Genomic DNA, 23,938 nt, shown 5'->3' with positions numbered 1-23,938 from the left:
TATTGCTTCAACTAATTCTCTAAGGTGACTCCTTCACCTATCATAGTGCTGCATCTCGTCCATTTGCTGCACATAACTGTGTGACACCATGCTGTATTGTCACATGTGTTGAACCTTGATGACTGAGCTGCTGTCATCTTCATGGTGCTCATCATGTTGCATCTTCCATGGTTTTATTCATCATTAAGCTGTCCATGCTCATGATCTCATTCATCATCATGCTGCCCATGCTTATATCATCATGCATCGTTATACTGCCCATGCTCATATCATCATGCTGCTCATAACGCTGCCCATACATCATGCTGCTCATAATGCTGCCCATACATCATGCTGCTCATGATTTCATTATACTGCTCATAACACCGCCCATACATTATGCTGCTCATAATGCTGCTCATACATCAAGCATTTGTCACTTGTTGTTACATTGTGCAGCAATAAGTATATCAGCCTTAGCTGCTTGCTATGGCTTGTAGCCTAGCAAAGCAGCTAAGCTATAGTTCCACCTTCCAGCAGACCTAAATTATTATGCTGTCACCTACAACAATCCAAGTTTATACCGATTAGATGACTGCAGCAGATGGGACTTCTTAGGCTACAAATTAGAGCAGCGTATGAAGCTGCCTTGGACACCTCAACAGGTCTGATACTGTGCTCCTTTAGCTTGGTTCTCTTGCAAGAAGAAACTAACCTTTTATTGTCACACCATGCCACTTTCACGCTGACAACTTGCTATGATTAGGGCACATTGGGTCCACCCTTAACTACGGATTTTGGACTACTTAGAACAGTGAATTAACATTCCTCTTGATAGCGAGTAATATTAAGGAAATGAGGCCAACTTTGACTGTGTATAGCAGCCTCTATTTGACTGCGGCTAGCGGCAGATAGGAGCATATCTGAACGATGGATCAAGGGCTCCTTATTACTGCGTGTAGGGCTTCTGAAGCACCTTCACAACTACGTCTAAGACTTTCTTTAGACGTACGACAAGAGTACCTTTGGACAACAACTAGGGCTTCTCCTTCAGCTGCATAATTGACCTTTTTACTGCGGCTAGGGTATGGCAAGATCTCCCTTAACTGCGGCTAGGATCCTTTGCCAACTGCGTTTTGATCTTCATTGCGTTTAGGGTCACGTGATTGTAGCTGCATATAAGGCCTTCACCTGCACTGCGTTTAGGGCTTCATTTGTAGGCCAGCGTATTACACTTGCTGCCTCTCCTTCACCAAAACCCAAAGACGTGGAGAGGAGAAGATCACCTGGAATGTAAGTGTGTCACAAATGACTTCAAGTCCTCACCTATTTATACTAAAAATGTAGGTGATGAATAGACACGTCTATTGGGCTTCTAATCCTACTCAAGTTGCTGGCCGACTTGATAATACTTTCATAATCAAAATAAATTCATAACTCCATGAACACTTGACGGAATCGGATGATCTTTAGATCAATCCTACAACTCTCGATGAGAGGGATCCAATAAAAATATCAACTGCCATAAATAAGATGACCCACATGGAGTTTGGCCCTAGTTGCCATTTTAACAGATATTTTTGGTTGTATAGTGTCTAGACTCTATATGACTGCTTGCTGAATTGAATGTGTTTTTGTGATCTATCTTTATGGCATGAGTTGGAACGCTGATTGTGGGAATGTGGAAATGATATTGATGGTTGGAGGGTAGGCTATGTTAGCCCCTCAGCCCCTTGAACAACCATGATGGCTAAATGGTTGTGGAGGACTCTTAGTGAGTTTCAACCATGGGAACTATGTTTGCTCCAGATAGTCAAAAGAAGCATTGAATCTACTGCTTATGAGTAGTGGTCCCATTGATGATGTGGACCTAAATACAAGAGAAAATGCCTTGGTTTTAAAGTGAAGACTCAGAGGAAGGAGTCTTCATAGAACATCTGCCATAAATTGTTAAAGACTTCACTGATAAACTAATGAAGCATGTCATAATTTGTGGAAAGGCTTGATTAGGATTTGCAAAGCCTTTAGAATGAATATGAATTCTAAGAAGCCCTGTGGAGACAATTGCATCGTTGATCAGCTAGAATGTATCCCTGTTTTGGGATAAGAATACTTGGAGGCCTTCTTGTATTTATGCTTGAGGGAAACCATGAGAGTGTTGATCTCTCAGGGATAGGGCTTGGTTGATGGCCCCTTTAGCTGATATTGTATTAGGCTTGAAGTCCTGTGTGCATGAATTGAGAATGGGTGAGTGGCTTTACTTAGATGGGAAAAAGTGAATAAGTGGCATGTGGCCTCATTTTGACTCCTTGGAAAAGGCCTGATTAATGGCTATGGATGAAGGAGTTTTGGATGTCTTTACAAGTTGGGGTAGGGCTCAATACCCTTAGAGAGATCTGGGCAAAGTAATTGCCCCTTCTGAATTGGATTTGGTCAAGAGGAGGCATCAATTCTAAAATTGGAAAGCTTGCAAAAACTGTTTAAGTTTGGTATCTAGTGCTTAGCCATAGCCCTTGGTCACATGGGCTAGTTGAGGTCGTGACCGAGAAGTAGTGCAAAGGAAAAAGGGGCTAAAGGGTCAGATGTCTAACAGAGATTGAATGTTGGATATCCAGATATTCAAATATTTGGGTATATAGGGTTCCATTTCAATGATTACCCTTTTTAATCTTCGGATGGTGGATGGTTCAATTGGGCGGAACCTTGTGATGTTGGAACTTGGCACACATATTAATCATGACGACAGAGTTATGTGGCTTATCCAAGATCCAACAATATCTGGAAAACAAGATTTGAACCAAAAAAGTAAACCCAACTTTGGATGACAAGTGGATGGGATGCGTGGAGTCCACCTAAGCAAACCCCAGATTGTGCAGATGAGCAGAGGCATGATGTGTCACATGATGTGGTAGGTTGACGTGTCATGCTAATATGGCGGGATGGCGTGTCATGCTGGATATAACACAATGATAGGTCAAGGTGATGTGGAAGGTTGAGGTGGCAATCCACTATGGAAAGTGATGTGGATCCGAGATCTAGGATTCAACCTTTCTAGTAAAATGGACTTAGTGTGTTAGTTTGGTCTGGATATAAGGAGGATTGGGTATGATATAATGAGGTCATCTTAGTTGGGTCTGGATACCCCATTGAGATATAATGAGGATTGGGTATGCTACATAAAATTGCCTTAGCTCTGCATCTATCGTTTTAAATTTTTCATCCTTGTCATATCCATACTTGCACCCAGATGTACCCATGCAATGTCATTCCCAACATATGTGCATTGCATATGACCTTGGGCCACCATTGAGAGGGATTTGAGCTTTTGTCCTTTTCAGTCTACATTTCAACTATGGCATTCCATGTTCCCCTAGGGATGCCCCTAATTGAATGCCTTTTAATGGTCCCAATTAGGAGTTATCCATTTACTGTCTGCCCATTTCATAAATACCCATCTTCCCAATGGAATTTTACTTGCCTTCTATTTTATCCCATAAATAACCATGGAAATTTGAGATTTACACTAGGTTAGTGTTGGCCTATGCTTTTTGTATTCGATCTAGATATAACAAGCATCTGGTCAAACCAAAGATTAAGAAAGTATTTTAGAAATTTCAAAATGTTAATTCTGCACATGGGATTGTCTTCCTTTTTTCATCCCTTCTTCATAAGCACAAATTGACTGTCTATGTATTCAATAGAAGCTAAGGGATGCCTTAGAAAACGGGCACAGTAGTTGATGCTAGTTATGATCAAGATAATTTTACTAATGTCCACCCACGACCAAAAAGGTAGCTCAATGGGGCTCAAACATACAAGTCAGTAGTGATATACTGTATAACTGCGAAAGCAACTATAAGCTAAAAGGTAAAGCATGAAATAAAAGAAGCTAAACTATTCTATGAGAAAAGTAACCAAAATTATAACCCTAGATATGAAAAGATAAAAGGCTACACATCGTTAGAAGTGCACAACGAGAGTGGGAGGATGAAGTCCTTGTTGCTAGAAAATGTGGCAGGCTTAGTGTAAAGCCTCACTAGGCAGATCTAGACCTCAGGGCAACAGGAAAAAGGCTACCACTATCACCTCAATAGCCTTTCTTTAGCTATTTAGTGGTTGTTATACTTATACCACAAGGGAGGCCTCCCTAAAGGATCACTTAAAAGATATTAAAAAAGAATGGCTCAAGGTGATCAGATGAGGTCTAAAGATCGGGATATAGTATTGGTGGAGCCTAGGGGACCTAAGTAATCTTTGTCAAAGTACGAGTACTCTATTCCTAGACCAATTATAGGGTTGTTATATGTTAGGGTTTTGCAGATTTTCAATAACAAGGCAAGCGATGTCATATAAGTTATAACAGCCAAAAGAAAATGTATTTTAATGATTAATCAACAAAGGGGAAAGACCATCAAATAGATATCTAGGATGTGGGGTTTGTAATATGGTTTTATTGCTGAAACTATGTATAAACAACAAAAAAGATGATGACGTCACCCCTAGAGGGATGTGTGCAAATAATCCTAGATTTTTCTTTTATATAATTATTAAATGCATTTCCTACTTTGAGAACAATAATACATCAAACATAAATTACTTTTTAGCAATATTCACACAAAACCCTAGCCTAACCCTAAATCTCTAGGAATTAGAAAGGAGGAGGACAAGTTTATTAGAGGGTTCAATCAACACTACTAAGACTAGTGCCTTGTTCTAAATGGGTTAATGGAGTCTTCTAGGGCAATTCTAATGAGAACGACCTTGTTGCAGTAGGGGGATGACTAGGGCATCCACTATTAAACCCTAACAAATTCCTTGTGAGGCGAGATTTTAAATTTAAGAGATGCGAACTTGGAGTTCTTATAGAATTCTTGGGGAACAATTTCAAATATCATAAAGGAGCAAGTTTTCAAGATAAATTTAGCAATTTATATCATGGCACAATTAGAAACCCTACTACACAAATACAACATGCAAAATAGAGTGTATGTGGTAAACTTACAAAAGTTTCCACAAGAATTACTTCAATCAATCCCAGGAAATCATCTCCAAGCAAAAACCATCTCCAAGAGAAACTTGCACCATAAAAGATCACATTTTGGCCCATTAGAGACAAGAAGACTAATGCACACTCTTGAAGAGAGAGGAGTGTGATGAGTGAGTGATGATGACAAAATTAAATAAGACCTCTATTTATATGAGGTCTAACTTGCCTTATTTCCATAATTTTTACAAGCAAAGCCTAAAACAAATTTGCTTAAGCATTCAACAAGAGTGAGGTCACAAGTTGACCTCAATATAGCTTAAAAACATAACATAAATGCCAAAAATAGCCCACATGTGTGGGAAATAATGACCTCCACCATGACATCATCCTCCATAAATGCTCAAGGTGCCACAAGCAAGTGACAAAATGGATCATGAGTGCTCCTCACTCCAAGAAAGTCTCAAAGTGCATGGGTATGCCTCCATAAAGTGCCTCCAAAACCATGATGTCATCACAATTATGCCCAACATCACCCTTCTAAGGGCAAAAGGAGTGATATGGCATCATCATGCTCAAGCATTGGGGTCCAAGGGTGATGTGCAAGCCCTCCCATGTCATTTCAAGGATAATCAATCATCATTTGGGTCGCCCTAGAACAAGCAATGTCGATCAAACAATGTTAAGGCTAGCCTAAGGGCATCTTGGGTTCATCTGGGCACATCATGTAATAGTCCAACACATAACCTCATCGGCTTAACAATTCAGCATCTGGGGGTACATATGAGGGTCAAGCACCACATGGAATCATCTCATAGCCTAATGCTCATATATGGATGGACAACGTTGTATCATCAAGGTTAGAATTGCTCTTTGGATGGGGTAAAATGACCTCTAAATTACTATTGAAAGGGGTCAAGCCCATCTCTCAAGGGATACCTGCTACATAACACCACCTTTCAAAACTTCTCAAGATCAAGTGAGATCAATAATCATTAGGGACAATAACCATTAAAACATCATAGTGGGCCATATCTAATTCTAAGGGGACAAGAATACTTCACATAAAACTCACCTTCAAATGTCTAACTAAATCAAGACATGTAAATAAGCTACCTCACTTATATTAGGGATGATTAGGTCAGTAACTCTATTAGGTATTTGCAGCCCCCAAGGGAAGTGGTGATGTATCCCAGGTTAGCCCATCCATCCATAGGTGTGTGTGATAACGATGGTTACGAAGTGGAATTACTTCAAGGCAAGTGCCATAGCCATGTGACTAGCTAATGGGGGTCCAACATCCTGAATTTATAGATGTAAGGAGAGAGCAATCGTGGTGGCATGAGTTACCCCTTTCCTTGGCCTGCTTTTTCTACCCATCTGGTGTGCTTTTTACTTTTTATTATTTGTCTTTATTTGGGTGCACATCTTAGGAACCCAAGCTTGCTTTTGTGTTTTTCAATACCCCTTTAAGATGAGGCAATTTATTAGTCATTAGGGTTGGGACTTTCAAATGTTCCTTTCTTTGAATGAAGCGTTAAATTCTTGAGGAATTGGGTGATGGCTTATGAAGGGGGTAGAGCTCTTGCCAAGCTTTGCCCACACATTAAATAATGTCCCATCTATCTTTCGCATTTTACATGTTTCTTTCATTGTGGCTTTATATGCTTTTAACTTTCTTTTTCACTGCATCAACCTTTGGGGCTAAGTTTCTGGGCCTTGACTCAAGGATGTGGATGAAAGGTGCTAATTGCAATGACCAATGACTACCAGCATGAAGAATGGAGATGGATAACAGGGAGAGATGGAGAGTGGTAAGTATGAACTACCTTGGACATGCTCCATCAATCAATGCTTTCCTAGTAGTGCCCTTCTTAAACCATAAGGCATCAGAGGAGGTCCCACTAGACTAGGGTCAAAGACTAACCTCTTAGGTGATGTGTGGGAACAAGAATACAATCAAGATTGGTCAATCATCCAGTTTGCCCTCTGATCCATATTAGTATGCTCATAACATTAAATGAAAGCACATGATTACCAAAATGGTTAAAGTACATGCCGATAGATGACCCACCTTCCTTTAAGAAAAAAATGCGAGCTGGGAGGGAGATCTGACTTGAGCAATAGGTGGAGTATCCTGGCATAATGTTATGTGCTGATCATATAGAACTGTTGGCTGGCTGGCTCTCCAAAGAGGAGAATTCTTTTCTCCCAGGGGTTATCCACTTTTTTGGTGGGTAATAGCCTCTACACCCACATCATAAATATAGGTGGAAGTATATGAGGAAGAAAATGAAAACATCCTTAGGGATCGACTGATCACACAGAAGGAACCAATACATTGTTTGATGATGTCAACAGAGAAGAGCCCAGGTCTGAAGGGGCCTGACTGTGAAACCATAGGAGGAAGTTGGGAATGATCTCCCTAGACTTCCCTAACATGAGGTTTCCCGAAAATCCCGGTGATGATAGACTAGCATCCTGAGGTGGGGGGTGGAGCAATTGGCATGTGTTGAGCACTGAAATGAGACCTGTGCTGAGCTTTGGAACTGAAACTCTTGTTATGAGATATCCTTGGGAACTAAACTTGCGTCTGGACACTACAGCGATCTGTGAGGTTCCTTCAGGAACTTCACTTGCCTTCAGGATCTTCTTCTTATTTTTAAAAAATATTTTAGTACTAAAGTCCTCACATGATTTGGTTCCCTTTTTTCTCTTTCTAAACGTACCATAAAGCCTCTTCAAACTTCCAAACCTAATTTGATCTAACCAAAGCTTACGGTTAAATATAACGTTACTGTGATCACTAATGAAGACTGATTCTATCTTTTTCTGCATTTTTATCCTCAAGAAGGGATGCCTTACTAGTTTATTAACAGTGCTGGAATATGAGATTTCCGATGCACATTTTATTACTGGAGTGCGCCAATGCTGGATTTATTTGTATATTTATTTGTTATTCTTTACGGATAGTATTTTGGCAGATTTCTTAGATCAACTTATTTGCTAGGGAGATGCCACGGATCCTATGGCTTTGTTCTCGGAAGAAAGTTTTTAAGGTAGGCTGTGATTGTGGACTTCGTCCAGCCCGAGACATTTACCTGGATGAGTCACTGCTTGTGATCTTTAGGAATTCATCTTATGACAAAATGAACATGGTATTTATTATTATAATTCGGAATCTTTATTTAAATATTTTTTTACATATAGCAGAAGTCACATTTTAGTTACCGTGAGACTTTAGATATCTATTGTCATTTTTTATATTTAGCAGAGCGTTGGGATCATTCACTGGCAAGACTTTGAGAACTTTTTTAGTCGTTTTGGGAAAGGAATACGATTTTTTAATTTCATCTTAGATATTTAACTGTTCTCGGATCTTTGACATGAATGGATGCGGGCTGGTGCCATCAGAAAATGCCAACAATTCAGGTATAATTGAAATATGGTATTTTATTTGATGTTCTTATCTTTACTGCAGACATTTGCAATGTAGTTGTTTCTGGGCTGATTCTCTAACGAATTCAGCTAGCTGGAATCTTTCTCAAAATATTTGGAAATGAATCACAAAGAATTTCACGAGTTCTAGAAGAGCTTGAATGCCACTGATACTGATTTACAGTTACATTTATATATTGTAGCTATGGAAAGATAGAAAGAAGCAAGCTGAGTTGATTGGAGGCCACAGTAAGGCATGGTTGGTGGTTGATGATACTCGTGAAATGATTGAAAATTCCCATTGACTAACATGTTATCTGACCTTCCTGGTACGTTTTGTAAATTAGTACTTCTTCTTTGTTTATACTGTCTTGCACTTGAGGCATCCATACTAGAGTGCGTCTCTTTTGTAATAATTCTTTGTAATTTAATACTACAACTCAAATGTGAATATAGCTACTATGATCTATCATATTCATGTTTAAACAAGTTCTTTAAACTTATTTGACATTCAGATATCATGTTAGAAACAATAATGATCATATGGATATCCGTAACTTTATAGCACAGACTCTTTCAATATGGAGTTCGCTGTGAGGTCTCCAGTTCTAGCGTAGCTGAGGTTCGAGTTTGCTGAGTCCTGATGGGTTACCGGCTGCCATTGTGGCTGGCAGTTGAACTATCAAAAATATGGATTTTCTGGGTAAGATGGAGGGATCCCATGAGTTTTTCTGTGAGCAGAAAAACCTCATAGCATGCATAGTGACTCGTGTATTTATGATTTGTATCCCTGCTTTATTTTTGAAAGATTTGTTTGCCATCTTTAGTATATGATGCAAAATTACTCAGTTGCTTTTGGTGACACCTGACAATTGATGTTGCCAAGGTTATCTTTGGAATGGTGCAATATATATTCAACATTATTAGAAATAGCACGTCAAAGGTTTTTGAGTTTTATGGTTATGAGATAAAAAGGTTTGCTCCCTGACATTAGAGAACTTGATCTGCAGCAATGATTTGCCAAAAGATCAATAGAGTAGACATAGGGATTAGGACAAGACATGCATCCTGACACTAAGCAAGGTCACATGTTTTGAACTTAGGATTGGCTTGACAAGACAAAGAGCAAGAGCAATTGGACTTGAGAAATACTTCGTAAAATACTTAGCATAAAACTCAACTAATAAAAAATACTAAAATTATCACAATTTTTTTTTGTTGACTTTTTTCATTCCATGATTTGTAAACTTGCTATGGATATCTCACTAGATGGTTTAAAACAACAGATATTAAATACTATATACAGTAAGGTTATACTCTCTTATGCAATAATTGCTTATAATTAAAACCTAATACTAAGCATAGCACTCAAAATATTGAAATATTTACTTCGCTGAGAATATAAGGGAAAAACTACAACAATTAAAGTAGAGCACACAATTTCCACGTTGAACACAATATGTACCTCAGAAACTCCATATGGGAAAACCTAGCAAGAAAATGAGCACTGAGTCGGGATTCTTCCTATGTTGTATTCAAACGTCCCACTCCTTTTCTCTACTCAACTAGCGTGCAATAAATCATTACAATAGGAATGAAACCATTCCCTTTCCTTGCAATGTAATTTTTAACATGGCCCCATAATCATCTAGGGTTATTATGGTTAGGGTTTTGGACCCTCTAGAATCTCCTTGAAAGTCCATATTTGACTACTATATGTGTGAGTATTGACAGCTGATGTGCCATCCACTTGGTGTTAGAAAATCAGAAAGGCAAAAAGATTTTCTTATGTTGATAATTACTCGTGTTATTCTTGTATTCTTATTATCTTCTTTATGTTCTTCTTTTATCTTTTTTTCATCAAGCAATCATCAAATAAAAAACATGAAGATCAACGACACCAAATGTAGGCACTCAGCCAGGGCTAAAACCCCTCTCTAGTGGAAAACCCAATCAAACTCTTCCACTAATCAAATTGAGATAGAACAAGACCTTAGACCTAAACCAAAAGACCTCCCTCCACCAAGTTAGCCTTGTTAGAAAATAAGAAAGGCAGAAATATTTTCCTATGTTGATAGATTACTTGTGATATCGTTGAGTTCTTATTAACTTTCTTAAGTTTTATCTTTATTTCTTTTTGTAAATCAGCAGTTTTATATTAATTCATCAAATACATAATATACAAAATGGTCTGCACGCACAGACATAACTAAAACTTCCTTGCCCGCTCGAAATGTCTATGAGCCGCAAAAACAAGATTTCCTGACCCCGAGGCTAACCACGCAGGATTGCCTAGAGAGGGGCTTGAAACAGCAAAACAGTTCATCACCCTGGGTGACTGGACAATGGTACCAAAAAATAGGAGGACCAGGATGCTCTCCTCAGTAACAAGAAACCAGTAATCTAGAAACCAGGAACAAAACATGCCAAAACAAGAAGAGAGAACTGAAACAGAGAAGCCATTACAGCTTTAGGATTACATAATCTTTACTGGGATTACTCGGTCCTGCCTTTTCAGTCATTTTCTCAGGCTGAGGATTCCGCTGATGAGTGGTTTGCTTTCCCTGACTGGTATCAGTTGCTTCCTTCATGCTCTCCATCGCAACTGATGATCCCTGATGTATGGAATTCCTGAGAAGACTGATGAGGATAGTCATTTTCTTCGATAGAACTCCGACTTCCTGAGACAGGGCACTTAGATTGAATTCCACAGCATCCAGTCTAGCCATGTGCTCTGTCAAACCGCAAGAGGTTGACTGATGAACTTTTTTGATTTCTTCACTCTGCATGCTAAGCGCCTTGGCTAGCATGGTTTTCATTCTCCACAATTCAGCCTTAGTACGAACAAATTGGGTTGCTCTAGTGGTTGTAGTGCCCGGGTCATGAAGCCATTCTATTTCCTTCTCCAGATCCTGCTCTTCCAAATGCTCTTCCTCTTCTATTACCGCCGCTTCTATCTCTTCAATTTTCTGCTTCTCTCTTTGGGTAGTCCGAGTTTCATAGGCCTCTCGTGCCTTCATCAGGTCTCTGTTAGCCGAAGTATTACGACTACCTTCACGCACCATACTGCTATTGCAAAACGCAGAAACACTTAAACTTCTGATGGCACAACGATTGCTATGTTGCAAGATGTGAGAGAACTGTGTGCTGTTCTTCTGGTGGGAGGCTGTAGATATAGTAGATGGTGGCCAGGTCTAGCCCCAGGTCTCCCACTTCGCCATCGCAAGTTTGCTGATCCTACCATAATAACTACTGTTGTAAATTCCCAATTTCTGTTCATCATGAGTATCCTTAGTCTTAACTCTGCCACGCTTAAACCTATTAGTTGAATGCCATGTGTCCTGCCCTGTGATTTGCTGACGGCGCTGATAATAATTTTTGTTGGTTGTCCGCCTCGGTTGATGGATTATGTCCGTGTGGATGATTTCTCACTCCTCATGTCCTTCATGGGTCTGTTGCCTGATTTCCTTCGATTGGTTATCTTCATTCGCAATTAAGGCGAAATTCTTCGTACCCCTGCACCACTTCTTCCATTAACTTATGTCTTGTCTCGAGAGAAGTGTGCACTTACTCCGAAGTTCGGTGCATGTGACCTCATGCCAACATGTGTCCAGGTAGGTAAAGTGGTTTTCAATCCCGTAGTTGGCCAGATGATCCGCCACTGCATTTGCCTTTCTTCTCACTGCTTGTAGTATGATTCCGTCAAGGCAGGAGAGGTGCTCTGCTATGAGCTCTGTCACCTTGGCCAGTCTCCAATGCTTCGTGACCTTGCTCGGTTTCGCTCCTGCCTGCATTCTCCTTGCTGTTGTGATAGCCAATTGCGAATCCCCTTCCACCACGGTGGCTCCTGTTTTCAGGCGCCTGAGAATTCTTAATCCTTGCTCTAATGCTGCAAATTCCATTTCATTATTAGTTCCTTCCCCCAGCGCTTGGCTGAAAATATGTTGTATTTCCCCTTTGTGATCCCGCAGAACCCCTCCTATACCTGCAGGTCCCGGATTCCCCCGAGAAGCCCCATCAAAGTTGAGTTTAAGAAATCCTATCGGTGGAGGAATCCAGGCATTCATGATGGTGCCTTGTTGTTGTAGCTGATTTGAAGATACAGTTATGGTTCCTATCTCAATGCCAAACGCCTTCAGAATCTGCAAGTCATCGACTGAGAAATCCTTGTTCTGTTCAGCTTTCCCTCTGGTGAGAACTGTTTCTCTTACGTTTTGCAGAATTGTTCCTTTAATAAGTTCAATGTTTTTGGTTTCATTTTGGAATACTCTTCTGTTTCTTTCTTTCCATGCCGTCCATACTATAAACCCTGGGATAAGTTTCCAAATTGTATTAACCATATGGGTTTTGGAGAAATTGCCTCTCCAATTCTCTATACTCTCCTGAATTGAGATTCTTACCCTGTCCGTCTTTTTAAATATGGTTTCCATCCAATTCCAGAGGCTATCTATCCATTCACAAGTGTTGAGGAGGTGATTCATGGTTTCCTCCTCATTTCCACATAGGGGACAACGTGAGGGGCCTATGAAACCTTTTTTCCGAAGGTTCTCCCAGGTAAGCGTTCTTCGGTGCATCAAGAGCCAGAGGAAGGTTTTAATCTTCGGCCAAAGTTGTGCATCCCACACCTTACTGTACCACTTGACTGTTTCCTTATGTTCATTTCCTTCTATGTAGACTCTTGCTTCTTTGAGTGAGAAGTTGCCCCCCTCGAGCTTTCCCCAACGTAGTGTATCAACATCCAGTGCATTTCTTATCTTTCTTTTGTCCAGCTCTGTTTTCAGTGCTCTTATATTGTTATTTTCCCCTTCTGACGGTCCTGTATCACTGAATAACCACATTCTCCATGCTTGGTCATTCTCATTTGGTTTCCAGTAATGGTTTACTGTTGTTCTCCCTAGCTCCTGGCTTCTTCTTTGAATGTTTAAGAATTCAGGGCTTTCCAGCTTAGGTAATTGTTGCCAAGCATCTTCCCAGAACAGGGCCTTCTTTCCATCTCGGATTTCCCAAAAGCTCTGTTCCTGAATTATGTGTCGATTAGTTCTAGCAAGGTTCCAAATTGGAGAGCCGTCAGGGGTTTCTTGCATCCTAATCAAATTTTGCAGGCTGTAGTTATTAGCATATTTAGCTTTCCAATGTTTGGCCCAGGGTAAATTGGGTTCCTTTAGCCACCTCCACCATAATTTGGCTCCACATGCACGGTTGACTGTGAGGGGGTCCTGCAGATTTAACCCACCCAGGTGTTTGGGTTTGCATATCTTATCCCATGCCATTAGAGACCACTTCTGCTTCCCTGAATTGCCCGACCAAAGAAACTCTCTTTGGATGAAACGGATTTTCTGAAGAACACCTTTAGGTGCCGGGAGAATGGAGAGCATGTAATGCGGCACAGCCTGAAGGACTGATTTGGTGAGGACTAGACGGCCTGCAAAGTTAAGGGATCTGTGCGTCCAATGATGACATCTTTTCTCTAGGCTAGCAATAATTCTTTCCCAATGCAATTTTTGCCAGGGTTTGTCAGTCAGTGGAATGCCGAGGTATCTTGAAGGAAGATTGCATCTTTTGAAACCTAGGATGTTAGAGAGATTCTTCTGGACAGCAAGGTGCGTATTGAAAAAGAAAATAGAAGATTTAGCTAGATTAAGCTCCATACCTGAGGCCATACTAAAGCGATTGAGTATATTTTTGAAGCCAAGAGCTTCTTTGACCGAGGGCGCCCCATGCAGCATTGTGTCATCGACAAACTGCTGATGTGTAGTTGCAGGGCTTGAGGGCAAGGGTTGGAGTCCCTGAATAATTCCCTCCTCTTTTGCTTTGCTGATTAGCCGGCTTAGCCCTTCCATTAGAATAACAAACAAAAAGGGAGAAAGGGGGTCCCCTTGTCGTAAACCTCGGGAGGGTGTAAACTGGGCTGTCGGAGCTCCATTAACCAGGATTGAAAATCTGGTAGATTTAACCAGGGCTAAGATCCAGATTACCCATTGTTTTCCAAAGCCGAAGGCTTCTAGAATAGCCTCCAGATAGTTCCAGTTTACTTTATCATAAGCCTTTGATAGGTCCAACTGCATTAGCATGCCTGCTTTTTTCTGAGTTCGGAGAGTGTGAATCATCTCTTGAGCGAGCAAGATGTTGTCCATAATCTGTCTCCCTTCTACATAGCCTGATTGTTCTTCCGAAATGATTCCTGGAAGAATTGGCTTTAGTCTGTTGGCTATGACTTTAGAAATAATCTTGTACAAAACATTGCACAGTGTAATTGGCCTAAACTTCGACGGAGTATTGGCTTCCTCCTCCTTAGGAATAAGTGTGAGGAACGTAGAATTGAGGGATTTGAGGATGGAAGAGGATCGACGGGAATCCTCTACCACTTCCCAAACCTCTGTCTTGATGATTTCCCAACACGCTTTATAGAAGTCGATGGTGAAGCCATCCGGCCCTAGTGCCTTACCATTTGGCATATCTTTCACAACCTCTTCTACTTCTTCCATGGTAATTTCTCAATTTAAAGCCTTGTTTTGATCCTCATTGATGAGCTTGGGGATAGCAGTTACAAGTTCTTTAATAGCTTCCTCTCTGTCAATCTCAGGTTCCCTAGCAATCTAGCTGAAATGATTTATTAGAAGGCTCGAGATTTCCTGATGAGTCTGAACTGAGGTTCCCTGTTCATCTTTAATGCTTAATATTCTATTAGCCCCTCTGTGATCAATGGCTGATCTATGGAAAAATTTAGTGTTCTGTTCACCTTCCTTAAGCCATTGTATCCTGGATTTTTGCTTCCATAGCACTTCCTCCTGTTGGCATCTGGCCTGCCAGTCTTGCATTAGTTTTTGTTCTATATTCATCGAATCTTGGTTAATATTTCCTTGGATCCATTCCTTGTGAATTTGTTCCATTTGCTCCTCCAGTTTCTTTTTTTCTTTAAATATGTTACCAAAGACTTCCTGATTCCATGATTTCAGTTTAGCTTGTAGAATGAACATTTTTGTTCCTCTTATGCCTAACGGTTCATTCCACCATTGTTCAATTTTCGGAATGAACTCCGGATGACTGAGCCAAAACTTTTCAAATCTAAATGGCTTATTCCTAGGTGTGCCTTGGATAGCCGCAATCATTGTTATGGGCCAGTGGTCTGAACCTCCACTCGGCAGTATGTCCGACTCCACAGTGATCCCTTCTAGGAGAATGGTTTCTGTTACTAAGAATCTGTCTAGTCGAGAGGCGATTTGCCTATCACCTCCTCTTTTGTTGTTCCAAGTAAAAGCTCCACTCTTGGGGAAGACGTCTACCAGCTTGGCCGAGTTAATGAAGTCTTTGAAAGCTTCAGTATCCCTGTTGAGCATTCTAATACCTCCTTTCTTTTCCGTGAGCGCAGTGATCATGTTAAAATCTCCTCCGAAGATAGCTTTTGCCTGAGGATATCTTAGCTGCAAATTGGATAGAGTGCTAAGCCATAGTAATTTGGCCTCTAGTTTCTGAGGGCCATAGACATTTGTGCATATATATGTTTCTGGATTCCCTACTATTTGGACTTCTATTGAAATATGAGATCTGGCCGCTTCAGAGGAAACGAGTTGTATAACCTGTGGATTCCAAAGAATGGCCATGCCCCCTTCCCATCCACTACTTGCTGTTTCTAGGTAGTCCATTCGTTTACCCAGTTTTTTACTAATGTTGGCCATTGTTTTGCTGGAACATTTAGTTTCTTGCAGAAACACTATGTCTGGTTGTTCCTTTTGGACTTTCTTCTTTAATAAACGCTGTTTTTTTAGGCTATTTAGCCCTCTAGCATTCCATGAAAGTACTTTCATAATGAAAACAATTTAGGAGGTTCATGTGAACGCCTCAAGGGCTTTCATCTTACCTGAATTTAGGAGCATCTGTCCCAGCTCTTGTAACACCTCATTGTTAGTCCTTCTTCCTCTTTTTTTCCGGTGCTTTGAGTTGGTGGAGTTTTGATGTAGTCCTTGCATTCTTACCCCTAGCTCTTTTGCTGTACCCAGGCTCTTTCTCTGCGACTCCATCTTTGCTTGTTGTCTTGCTATGAATAAGTTGTTGATTCTGTTTACCTCCTCTTCCGAAATATGTTCCATACCTTTCTTTTTCCAGTCTTCTACCATGTTTGGTAGATCCATACCTTCTTGTTCGAGCATATCGCTTAGTTCCATATCCTCAAGCCCTATTTCGTTGGTTATCATCTCTGCATCTTCTTCTAAACCTTCCGTTGGTCCCTGAGTTTGTGGTATGTTGCTTGTTGGCTTAGAAATAGGTTCTTTTGTTCCTGTTGTGGCTATGGGTTGGCATTTTTTCAATAAATCAATCTCTGGATGTTGTCCTCTGACTCCATGTCTGATTCTAACACCTCAAAGGCGTTGCTTGTGTTTCTGAGGGAAGTGCTTGCTTTGTTTTGTCGTTTTTTGTTTGCTCTTTGTCTTGCATTTGGTCACACAAAGGCTTCCTTATTCTTCTCTGCTTTGTTCTCCTTGGTTTTCTCCGCCATTTTGTTCATAATTTTTCGATCTCCATAATGTGCAAAACACACAAAAGGTACATATTGCAACTTTATATTTGGAGCCAAATCAGTTTGTATGGTATCGATGGCTTTACTCTCGTAAACAAATTGTCACTTAGACAATTTTTACGAAAGAAATGATAGCACATTATGAAGATACAAAAAGTAACACCTTTTTTAGCTAATTGATAAATCTCAAACAAAAGGGTTCAATGATGGAGCACATTGAGGACTTCCAAAAATTGAACATAAGGGTAAAAGATATTACAAAGGAACATAGGATTGATGTGTTCATAGGGACTTTAAAGGATAATATCCAACATGAGGTTCGCCTTTGGGAACCTGATTCATTGGAGAAGGCATTAGGGAACCTGATTCATTGGAGAAGGCATTCAGGTTAGCAAGAAAAATGGAAAGCAAAATTATGGCAACCAAGAAGCCTACCACTCACAACTATAAAGATGGAAGCGTTATTTCTCCTAGCCTTCTAGAACCTACAAGGTTGACACCACAACAATTGGAAAAAAGAGAGCAAAAGGGCTTTGTTACAATTGTGATAACAAATACATTAAATGTCATAAGTGTGCTGAGAAGAAATTATTTTACATTGATTGTGAAGAGGAGGAAGAAAATGATCAAGAAATGTCAAAAGAAGAGGATATACACTAGGAACCAACCCCAGAGAGAGAAGAAATGAATCCAACCATATCTTGTAAAGCATTGGCAAGAATTACCACTCCTCAAACTCTCAAGATAGAAGGAAATATCAAGAAGAAAAAGGTTCAATAAGTGAACGATCACATCGGGAAAGAAGAAATGAATCCGACCATATCTTGTAATGCATTGGCTAGAATTACCCCTCCTCAAACTATTAAGATAAAATGACATATCAAGAATAAAAATGTTCAAGAAGTGAAAGATCACATCGAGCATCAAGGAATGAATCCGACCATATCTTGTAATGCATTGGAAGAAATTACCACTCCTCAAACTCTCAAGATGGAAGGACATATCAAGAAGAAAAAGATTCAAGCAGTGAAAGATCACATCGAGCATCAACAAAAAGTTCTCCAACTTTTAAAGGATAACGCCACTTTGTTGCAGAATCGAATGAAACAACAGGCATATCAACATCACAGTGAAAGAAGTTTTGATGTAGGCGATTGGGTATTTTTACGGCTACATCTCAAGCAATCTATTTATGAGAAGGAAATGTTGGCAATACTACATGCAATTAAGAAATGGCGACCTTACCTAATGGGAAGACACTTCAAGGTAAAAATGGATCATGATATTCTTAAATAATTTTTAGAACAAATATTATCTTTAGAACAACAAAAAAATGGGTCACAAATATGTTGGGTTATGACTTTGAAATCATCTAGAAAAACATGAAGAAAAATGTTGTTGCAGATGCACTCTCAAGAAAGGATGAGGATGTGGAAGCATTATTTTGTGCTATTTCTATTATCCAACAAGATTGGATAAACGAAGCAAGGGATGAATGGAGGAAGGACGAAGAAGTGTGGCCACTCATTCAAAAGTTGTAGAAGATCCCAGTTCAAACAATATTGCCAGAACTTGACCAGGAAGGAAAAATCATATTGGAACCTGGAGCAGTCACAGAAACAAGAACCTGACAGCTACGAAATCGATCAATTTCAGAGTATCTCATTAAGAGGAAGAACTTACCCGCTGAAGATTCCACATGGGAGGACAAGAATTTTATACAGAAGCATCAAGAACTACTCAAGCGTTGAGGACAACACTTTTTGAAGAAGAGGGGCATGTTAGGTCCCTATACTACTAGTGTAACCCCTTATTATTATTAGTACAACCCCTTTATTATATTGTTGTGCCCATGTAGTCCCCATATTGTTATTATTGTGCCCCATAGAAGCCCATTATTGTTATTATTATACCCTTACATCATTATTGTTATGTCAACTTTGATTATATTATGACTCCTTAGACTCCTATATATAAAAAGGAGGTCTTGTCATTTGTATCATCTAAGAGTTGTTCATTTGTGTAATGTAAATGAGGTTGCCCCCTCGAAGAGGCTTATTTCTAAGGCGTTGATCTATCTTTTCTATCTTTTTGTGAGCTGGTTTCATAACAGTATCATAGTAACCAACATTGTTTCCACAACAAGGCCTTGGCTGACATCTCTATCTCTCATTAGATCAACGCACAATGTTGGCCAAACCAATCACTATAGACACTTTCATCATTGTCTCTCAAGGTACATACCCACCCGAGTGTTCACTGAGTATGACCTTCTAGGACTATTCTTATCTTGGGTTCCCAACCCTCAAATAATATCAGTCCTCTTTCCTACTCTTATCTTGGATTCCCTACACATCCTCAAAGAGCATCAGATGTCAGTTGATTACCCAATCATCCATTCTTTCTTCCCAAGTGAAGGCAAGAATGTTGTGTCTATCTCTCCCTCTCAACTGGGGAAGATATGCCTAAGTTTCCTCTGATCAAAAACTTGCCCAAGATCCCTTTTAATCCGGAACTTGTCAGATCTCCCTCTTAGCTAGGGACTATTCCACACATAAGAAAGTTATTCTTCATGGGTCCTTCAACGGCTTGATCAACTTCTCTCCTTGATGTCGTGAAATTTAGTTGAGCCTCTTCCTTGTAGGGAAACAACCATAGATCACTTTCCTCCTTATTCCGTCATGTCATTCCTTTCTTCATGGAGAGTGGCCTTCTTGTTACATATTTGGAACCTTCTTCATATGGCTACTTCTTTTTTCTTCATGCTTCTTTCCAGGGTTTCCATCCACCGCATGAATGCTGGTTGTACTTGTACTTACAAGTCTTATTCTAGTAGCCCTGCATGAACTCATCCAAATATTATTCGAGAAAGCAAACATCATATTAAATTATATCATACCTTACGAGATGGCTCTTCATCATGACATCTTCTTGTAGGTATCAAAATCATGCACACATACTGACACATCTCCCAAAGATATCCATTGTCAATGGTCTTCATCTTTTTTAGACTTTCATCAGAGTCTTCATATATTTCTGGGAGATTTCCTAGTCAAATCTTCTTGATATTTTGGATTTTGATTGCCTTCATCAGGGTTGCATATCTCATGATCTCTTCCTTCCTTACACGTTCCATTCCTAGGTGATTTTAATCAGAGTTTCTTAGTTGTGATCAGCCACCTCATACTTCATATGAGGACACATTATGTTGATTTCATCTGGTGTGTCTTATATCTTCTTGCATCCTTTCATATGAGGAGATCCTTTTTCTCTTGATCATGCTTCTCAAGATAGAAGTAATGATCTATGTTACCTGAAACCATATGACATGTCATTATAATATTAAACACAAACATACATATATTATTGTACCTTTAGGTCATCGAGGCTTATTCTAGCAGATCCCTTGATTGAAAAGATCTTCAATCCCCTGATCTGCTTTTTGTCATCATATCATCATCTCATGGATTCCATAAATTGGGCTTCTTGTTGAAACACTTGCTTCCTCTCTATATTAGTGAGCCCTATGATGAGGATTCCATCAGAGAATCTTGAGGAACTTGCATATCCTCATCTGGTAGATGTTTCCTTTTTGACTTGATGTATGATGAACCTTGTCCTAGATGACTTCATTCTTTCCTTCAATGTCCAATGAGGTTCCCCAGATCTATATCCTTTATGTTGGAATGCCATGGATTTTTTCCTTCATGATTCCCATGGTGATGCCACGAGCTCTTGCTCCTAATACTTTCATGATGTTACGATGCATCTTAATCTTATGGTTATATCAAAAGATTTAGGAACTTATAATAGGATCCCTTTTTATGAGAGATTTGTTGCTCCCTCTTTCTTTGGCCCTTTTATTTATCTTCCTCCATATTTCCAATGATATGAGCTTCTATTTACATTCTTTTCATAGTATTGAATCTTATACTGTCTTTCTCTATCTAGCTTTGAGGCCACAGATTGTTGAATGAGGTACCCTTTTTCTTATCATCTTTCCCAGATCTCGCAATTGAGATCTCATGAAGATATTCCTTTGTTCTTAGATACCATTTCTTTTGTGTAGGTATAAGTGATGTGACCTTCTTTGATATAATTTCAGAGAATATATCTTCTAGCATTTCATATATCTCTTTGTGTCTCCCCTTCTTGCTACATAGGCATGGGAGGACCTTTGAGTGATTTCATATGAATCCTACGAGTATATTGATGCATTCAAGAACTTCTTGACCTTTAGAGACCTTTCCATAGACATCAACAACTTCTCTTTTCTATGAGGATTATGGCAATCCTCCTTATTCTATGCAAGGACCTTTTTCACGAGGACTATGACTTTCCTCCATTTTTCATTTTCCTTGAAAAATAAAGTCATTAAACCAAAAATTGGTTAAACATGAAAGATACTTACTTGGCATGTGAAGAGGAGATTTTCACCTTGATGCTTCTTTTTCTTGAGCTTCCCATCACTAGTATCCTTCCTGCACTGTCCAACACCAAGCATGACAAAAACTACTCCAGATTGTATGTTATTATGGTTTTCGAAACTGCTTTATCATCTTAACTCCTAAGGTATTTTGACTCCTTATCAGTTCTTTATGATATGCTTGACATGGCACTGAGACCTAGCATGAAGTGGTATGCAACACTTAGCATATTGTGTTATCACCAGGACTTCATGCTTCACTGAGAGTTGCTACACCTTCACTGGAGTCATTGAGATCACCATTATACCAACAAAATCTATATTGAGATATTTATCTATCCATGAGAGCCGTACTGAGATTTGTAGCTCTGCCTTTATTAAGATCATGACTGCGTTTACACGATTTCTTGTATGTCGAGACAGAGGATATCACCGAGACCCTTATCATCATAATTATGTCGAGAGTATATGATCCTCTTCATAATACATATGTTGAGACTGTGTACTTCTGTGTGATCCTCATCAAACAATGCCAAGACAGTGAGACTGTGATTACAGTTGTGCATTCAGAATGCCAAGGCCAAGACTATGATTTTATTCCTCCATTAAGGTCTTCATCATGATGGATATGCGGCATCTGTTCAATATGTCGAGACAAAGTATGCACCAAGAGTATGATTATGTGGAATCACATTTATGTCGAGACAAGGTATGCTGAGCATGTATTACTGTGTGGTCTCAGTTATGCCGGAACAAAGTACGCTGAGAGAGTATCACCGAGATCAAGACTGGATGCTGAGAATGTGATGTGCTCCTTATATTTTTCATTATGTTAAGATGAGATAGAGATTGCGTCTAGGATGCCAAGAGTGCGTTTATTATGTTGAGACTGTGTTTAGTATGCCTGCACCGAGATCCTCATTATATTATTCATCAAAGAACAAAGACCTTCTGAGATTGTGATATCTTTTTGAACTTACTCACTGTGATTACTACCAAGGATTTCAGAGATATTTGAGATCCTTTGTATAATGAGATCAACTCCAAAATTCCTAAATTGGTCATGTGGCACTGAGTTGGTATATGTTACTAGACTGAGGTAATACTTTACCAACAATGTAGACGAATCCAAGACTGAGGATAGCCTACAAATTGAATAAGTTCCACTTAAATTTTAATGATGAGCACTTCTTTACAAGCCTATTCATGGTATAGTTGATCTTCTTCATGCCCTGTATGAACCATAGCTTTGATTCCATGTTGAAGAATCTAGGGAAATTTTAACATTAATGATTCTTCTTTCTGAGATAACTGCTTGTGATGTCTTTTGATTAGAATTAACTTATTTATGTTAGTGTGTTCTTCAATCATCAAACAACTTATCAAAACAAGAAAAACAACAAAATACAAGTGCACAAGATGTAGCCTCTAAGCCGGGGAAAAACCTCTGCTCTTGAGAGGAAATCCCTTCAATCTCTTCTTATAGATATCTATTTGAAGAATACCAAGACGCTTGATAAAATTCCTTAACTCAAACTTACTTTCAAGACTTGTCACTATCTCATTCATTCACAATCATCCTTCTTCGCATGTCTCTGAGATTCTTCTTCTTTCTTACTGTCGTAGCACTGTTGTAAGGAGAGTCTCGGTCTCCTTTTGTTACCTTGACATAGTCCTTAAGGAGAGCCTTTGTCTCCTTCCTCGCAATACAATCCACAGTCCAAGGCTACTGATAATCTTCTTCGCATGACAACATAACTCCTTTATCTTCAATTCTTCTCTATCTCAGATCCAAGCTTAACAAGACTTATTTCTATAAGAGTCTTGTCCTAGGATAGTGACTGGTTCTTCGCACAAATGATGGGATTGAAATAACCTTGATTCGAAATCTTGATGGATATATATGAGACAAAGATAACCTTAGTACAAAACTGTGATGGATGTATTTAAGACTTATCTTCCTCACTGAGATTCGTACATAAATTACAAAGATACTCGAGAGCCTTCTTGTCATTATGAGGTGATATCACGTTCATGGTTATAGTGACTTATGTGTGTCTAGTAGGCCTACATGAGGCCTTTGAATTGAGCCGACATATCCTTATGAAGATAAATGTGTTTGTTGAGCTGACTGTATGTGAGATAGTGACAATGTCTTGGAGTAGGGGTTTGACATGTGTAACATCACTTTGTAATTATATTAATAAATCCTAAAGACATCAAGAAGAAGTCTTTGACCTATGGCAAGCACATCTTTCTCATGAAACCCATGATTCAAGGAATAATATAAATATTTGTTTCTTCTTTATAATTACAATTTGTGATGAAAACCAAACCTAGTTACACTTTTCTTCAACAATTTTGGCCCTAGATGATAGCCTACATTGAGTGTCTCTTGTATATTTATGTTCATGTATTAGTTATTGTTTGATGAAGAAGAACACTAATAATCTAAGAAGAATAAGATTCTAATATAAGGAAATTAAAAATCATTCACAAGCAGTTACTTATTGAACAGAAATCACTTAATGCTAATACCCTAGATTTATCAACATCTCCAACCCTATAAGTAGATAGAGGAGAAGCATATCAACCC

At 39.3% G+C, this 23,938-nt stretch overlaps 2 protein-coding genes across 7 annotated transcripts in view; one reads left to right on the top strand and one right to left on the bottom strand.

Moving 5' to 3' along the window:
- The window catches only part of LOC149154131 (thioredoxin-like 3-2, chloroplastic), a 48,598-nt gene extending 39,240 nt beyond the window's left edge, over nucleotides 1–9,358 (top strand). The window contains exons 4-6 of one of the 6 annotated variants that reach the window (XM_089439008.1): nucleotides 8,378–8,395; nucleotides 8,605–8,730; nucleotides 8,967–9,358. In XM_089439008.1, coding sequence (XP_089295134.1) covers nucleotides 8,378–8,395; nucleotides 8,605–8,706 — 120 coding nt within the window. In that variant the 3' untranslated portion in view covers nucleotides 8,707–8,730; nucleotides 8,967–9,358. Of the gene's footprint in view, nucleotides 1–7,973; nucleotides 8,317–8,377; nucleotides 8,396–8,444; nucleotides 8,731–8,916 lie in introns of those variants that run through there. The other 5 variants (XM_089439009.1, XM_089439007.1, XM_089439010.1 and 2 more) reach the window with 5 other exon arrangements.
- A 5,537-nt stretch (nucleotides 9,359–14,895) lies between these two features.
- LOC149154130 (uncharacterized) lies at nucleotides 14,896–16,077 on the bottom strand. Its single transcript, XM_089444056.1, has 2 exons — nucleotides 15,401–16,077; nucleotides 14,896–14,971 (listed from the first exon to the last, which is right to left on the bottom strand). Exons 1-2 carry the CDS (start codon nucleotides 16,075–16,077, stop codon nucleotides 14,896–14,898), a joined length of 753 nt encoding a protein of 250 aa, XP_089300182.1.
- Between the last annotated feature and the right edge of the window lie 7,861 nt (nucleotides 16,078–23,938).

This window comes from Pinus tabuliformis, chromosome 9, assembly GCF_031772625.1.
Source record: "Pinus tabuliformis cultivar Carrire ecotype Pingquan chromosome 9, CPIR1, whole genome shotgun sequence".
NCBI classification, from domain to species: Eukaryota; Viridiplantae; Streptophyta; class Pinopsida; order Pinales; family Pinaceae; genus Pinus; species Pinus tabuliformis.
Note: the sequence above shows the minus strand (reverse complement) of the source record. Positions and strands in the feature narration are given on the sequence as shown.

Coding starts and splice junctions, on each gene's coding strand:
- LOC149154130 (XM_089444056.1), bottom strand. CDS start 16,077: ATGGCCAACATTAGTAAAAAACTGGGTAAACGAATGGACTACCTAGAA. Junction 14,972..15,400: donor GAACAATGGTGGAATGAACC/GTTAGGCATAAG, acceptor TGAGATTGACAG/AGAGGAAGCTATTAAAGAAC.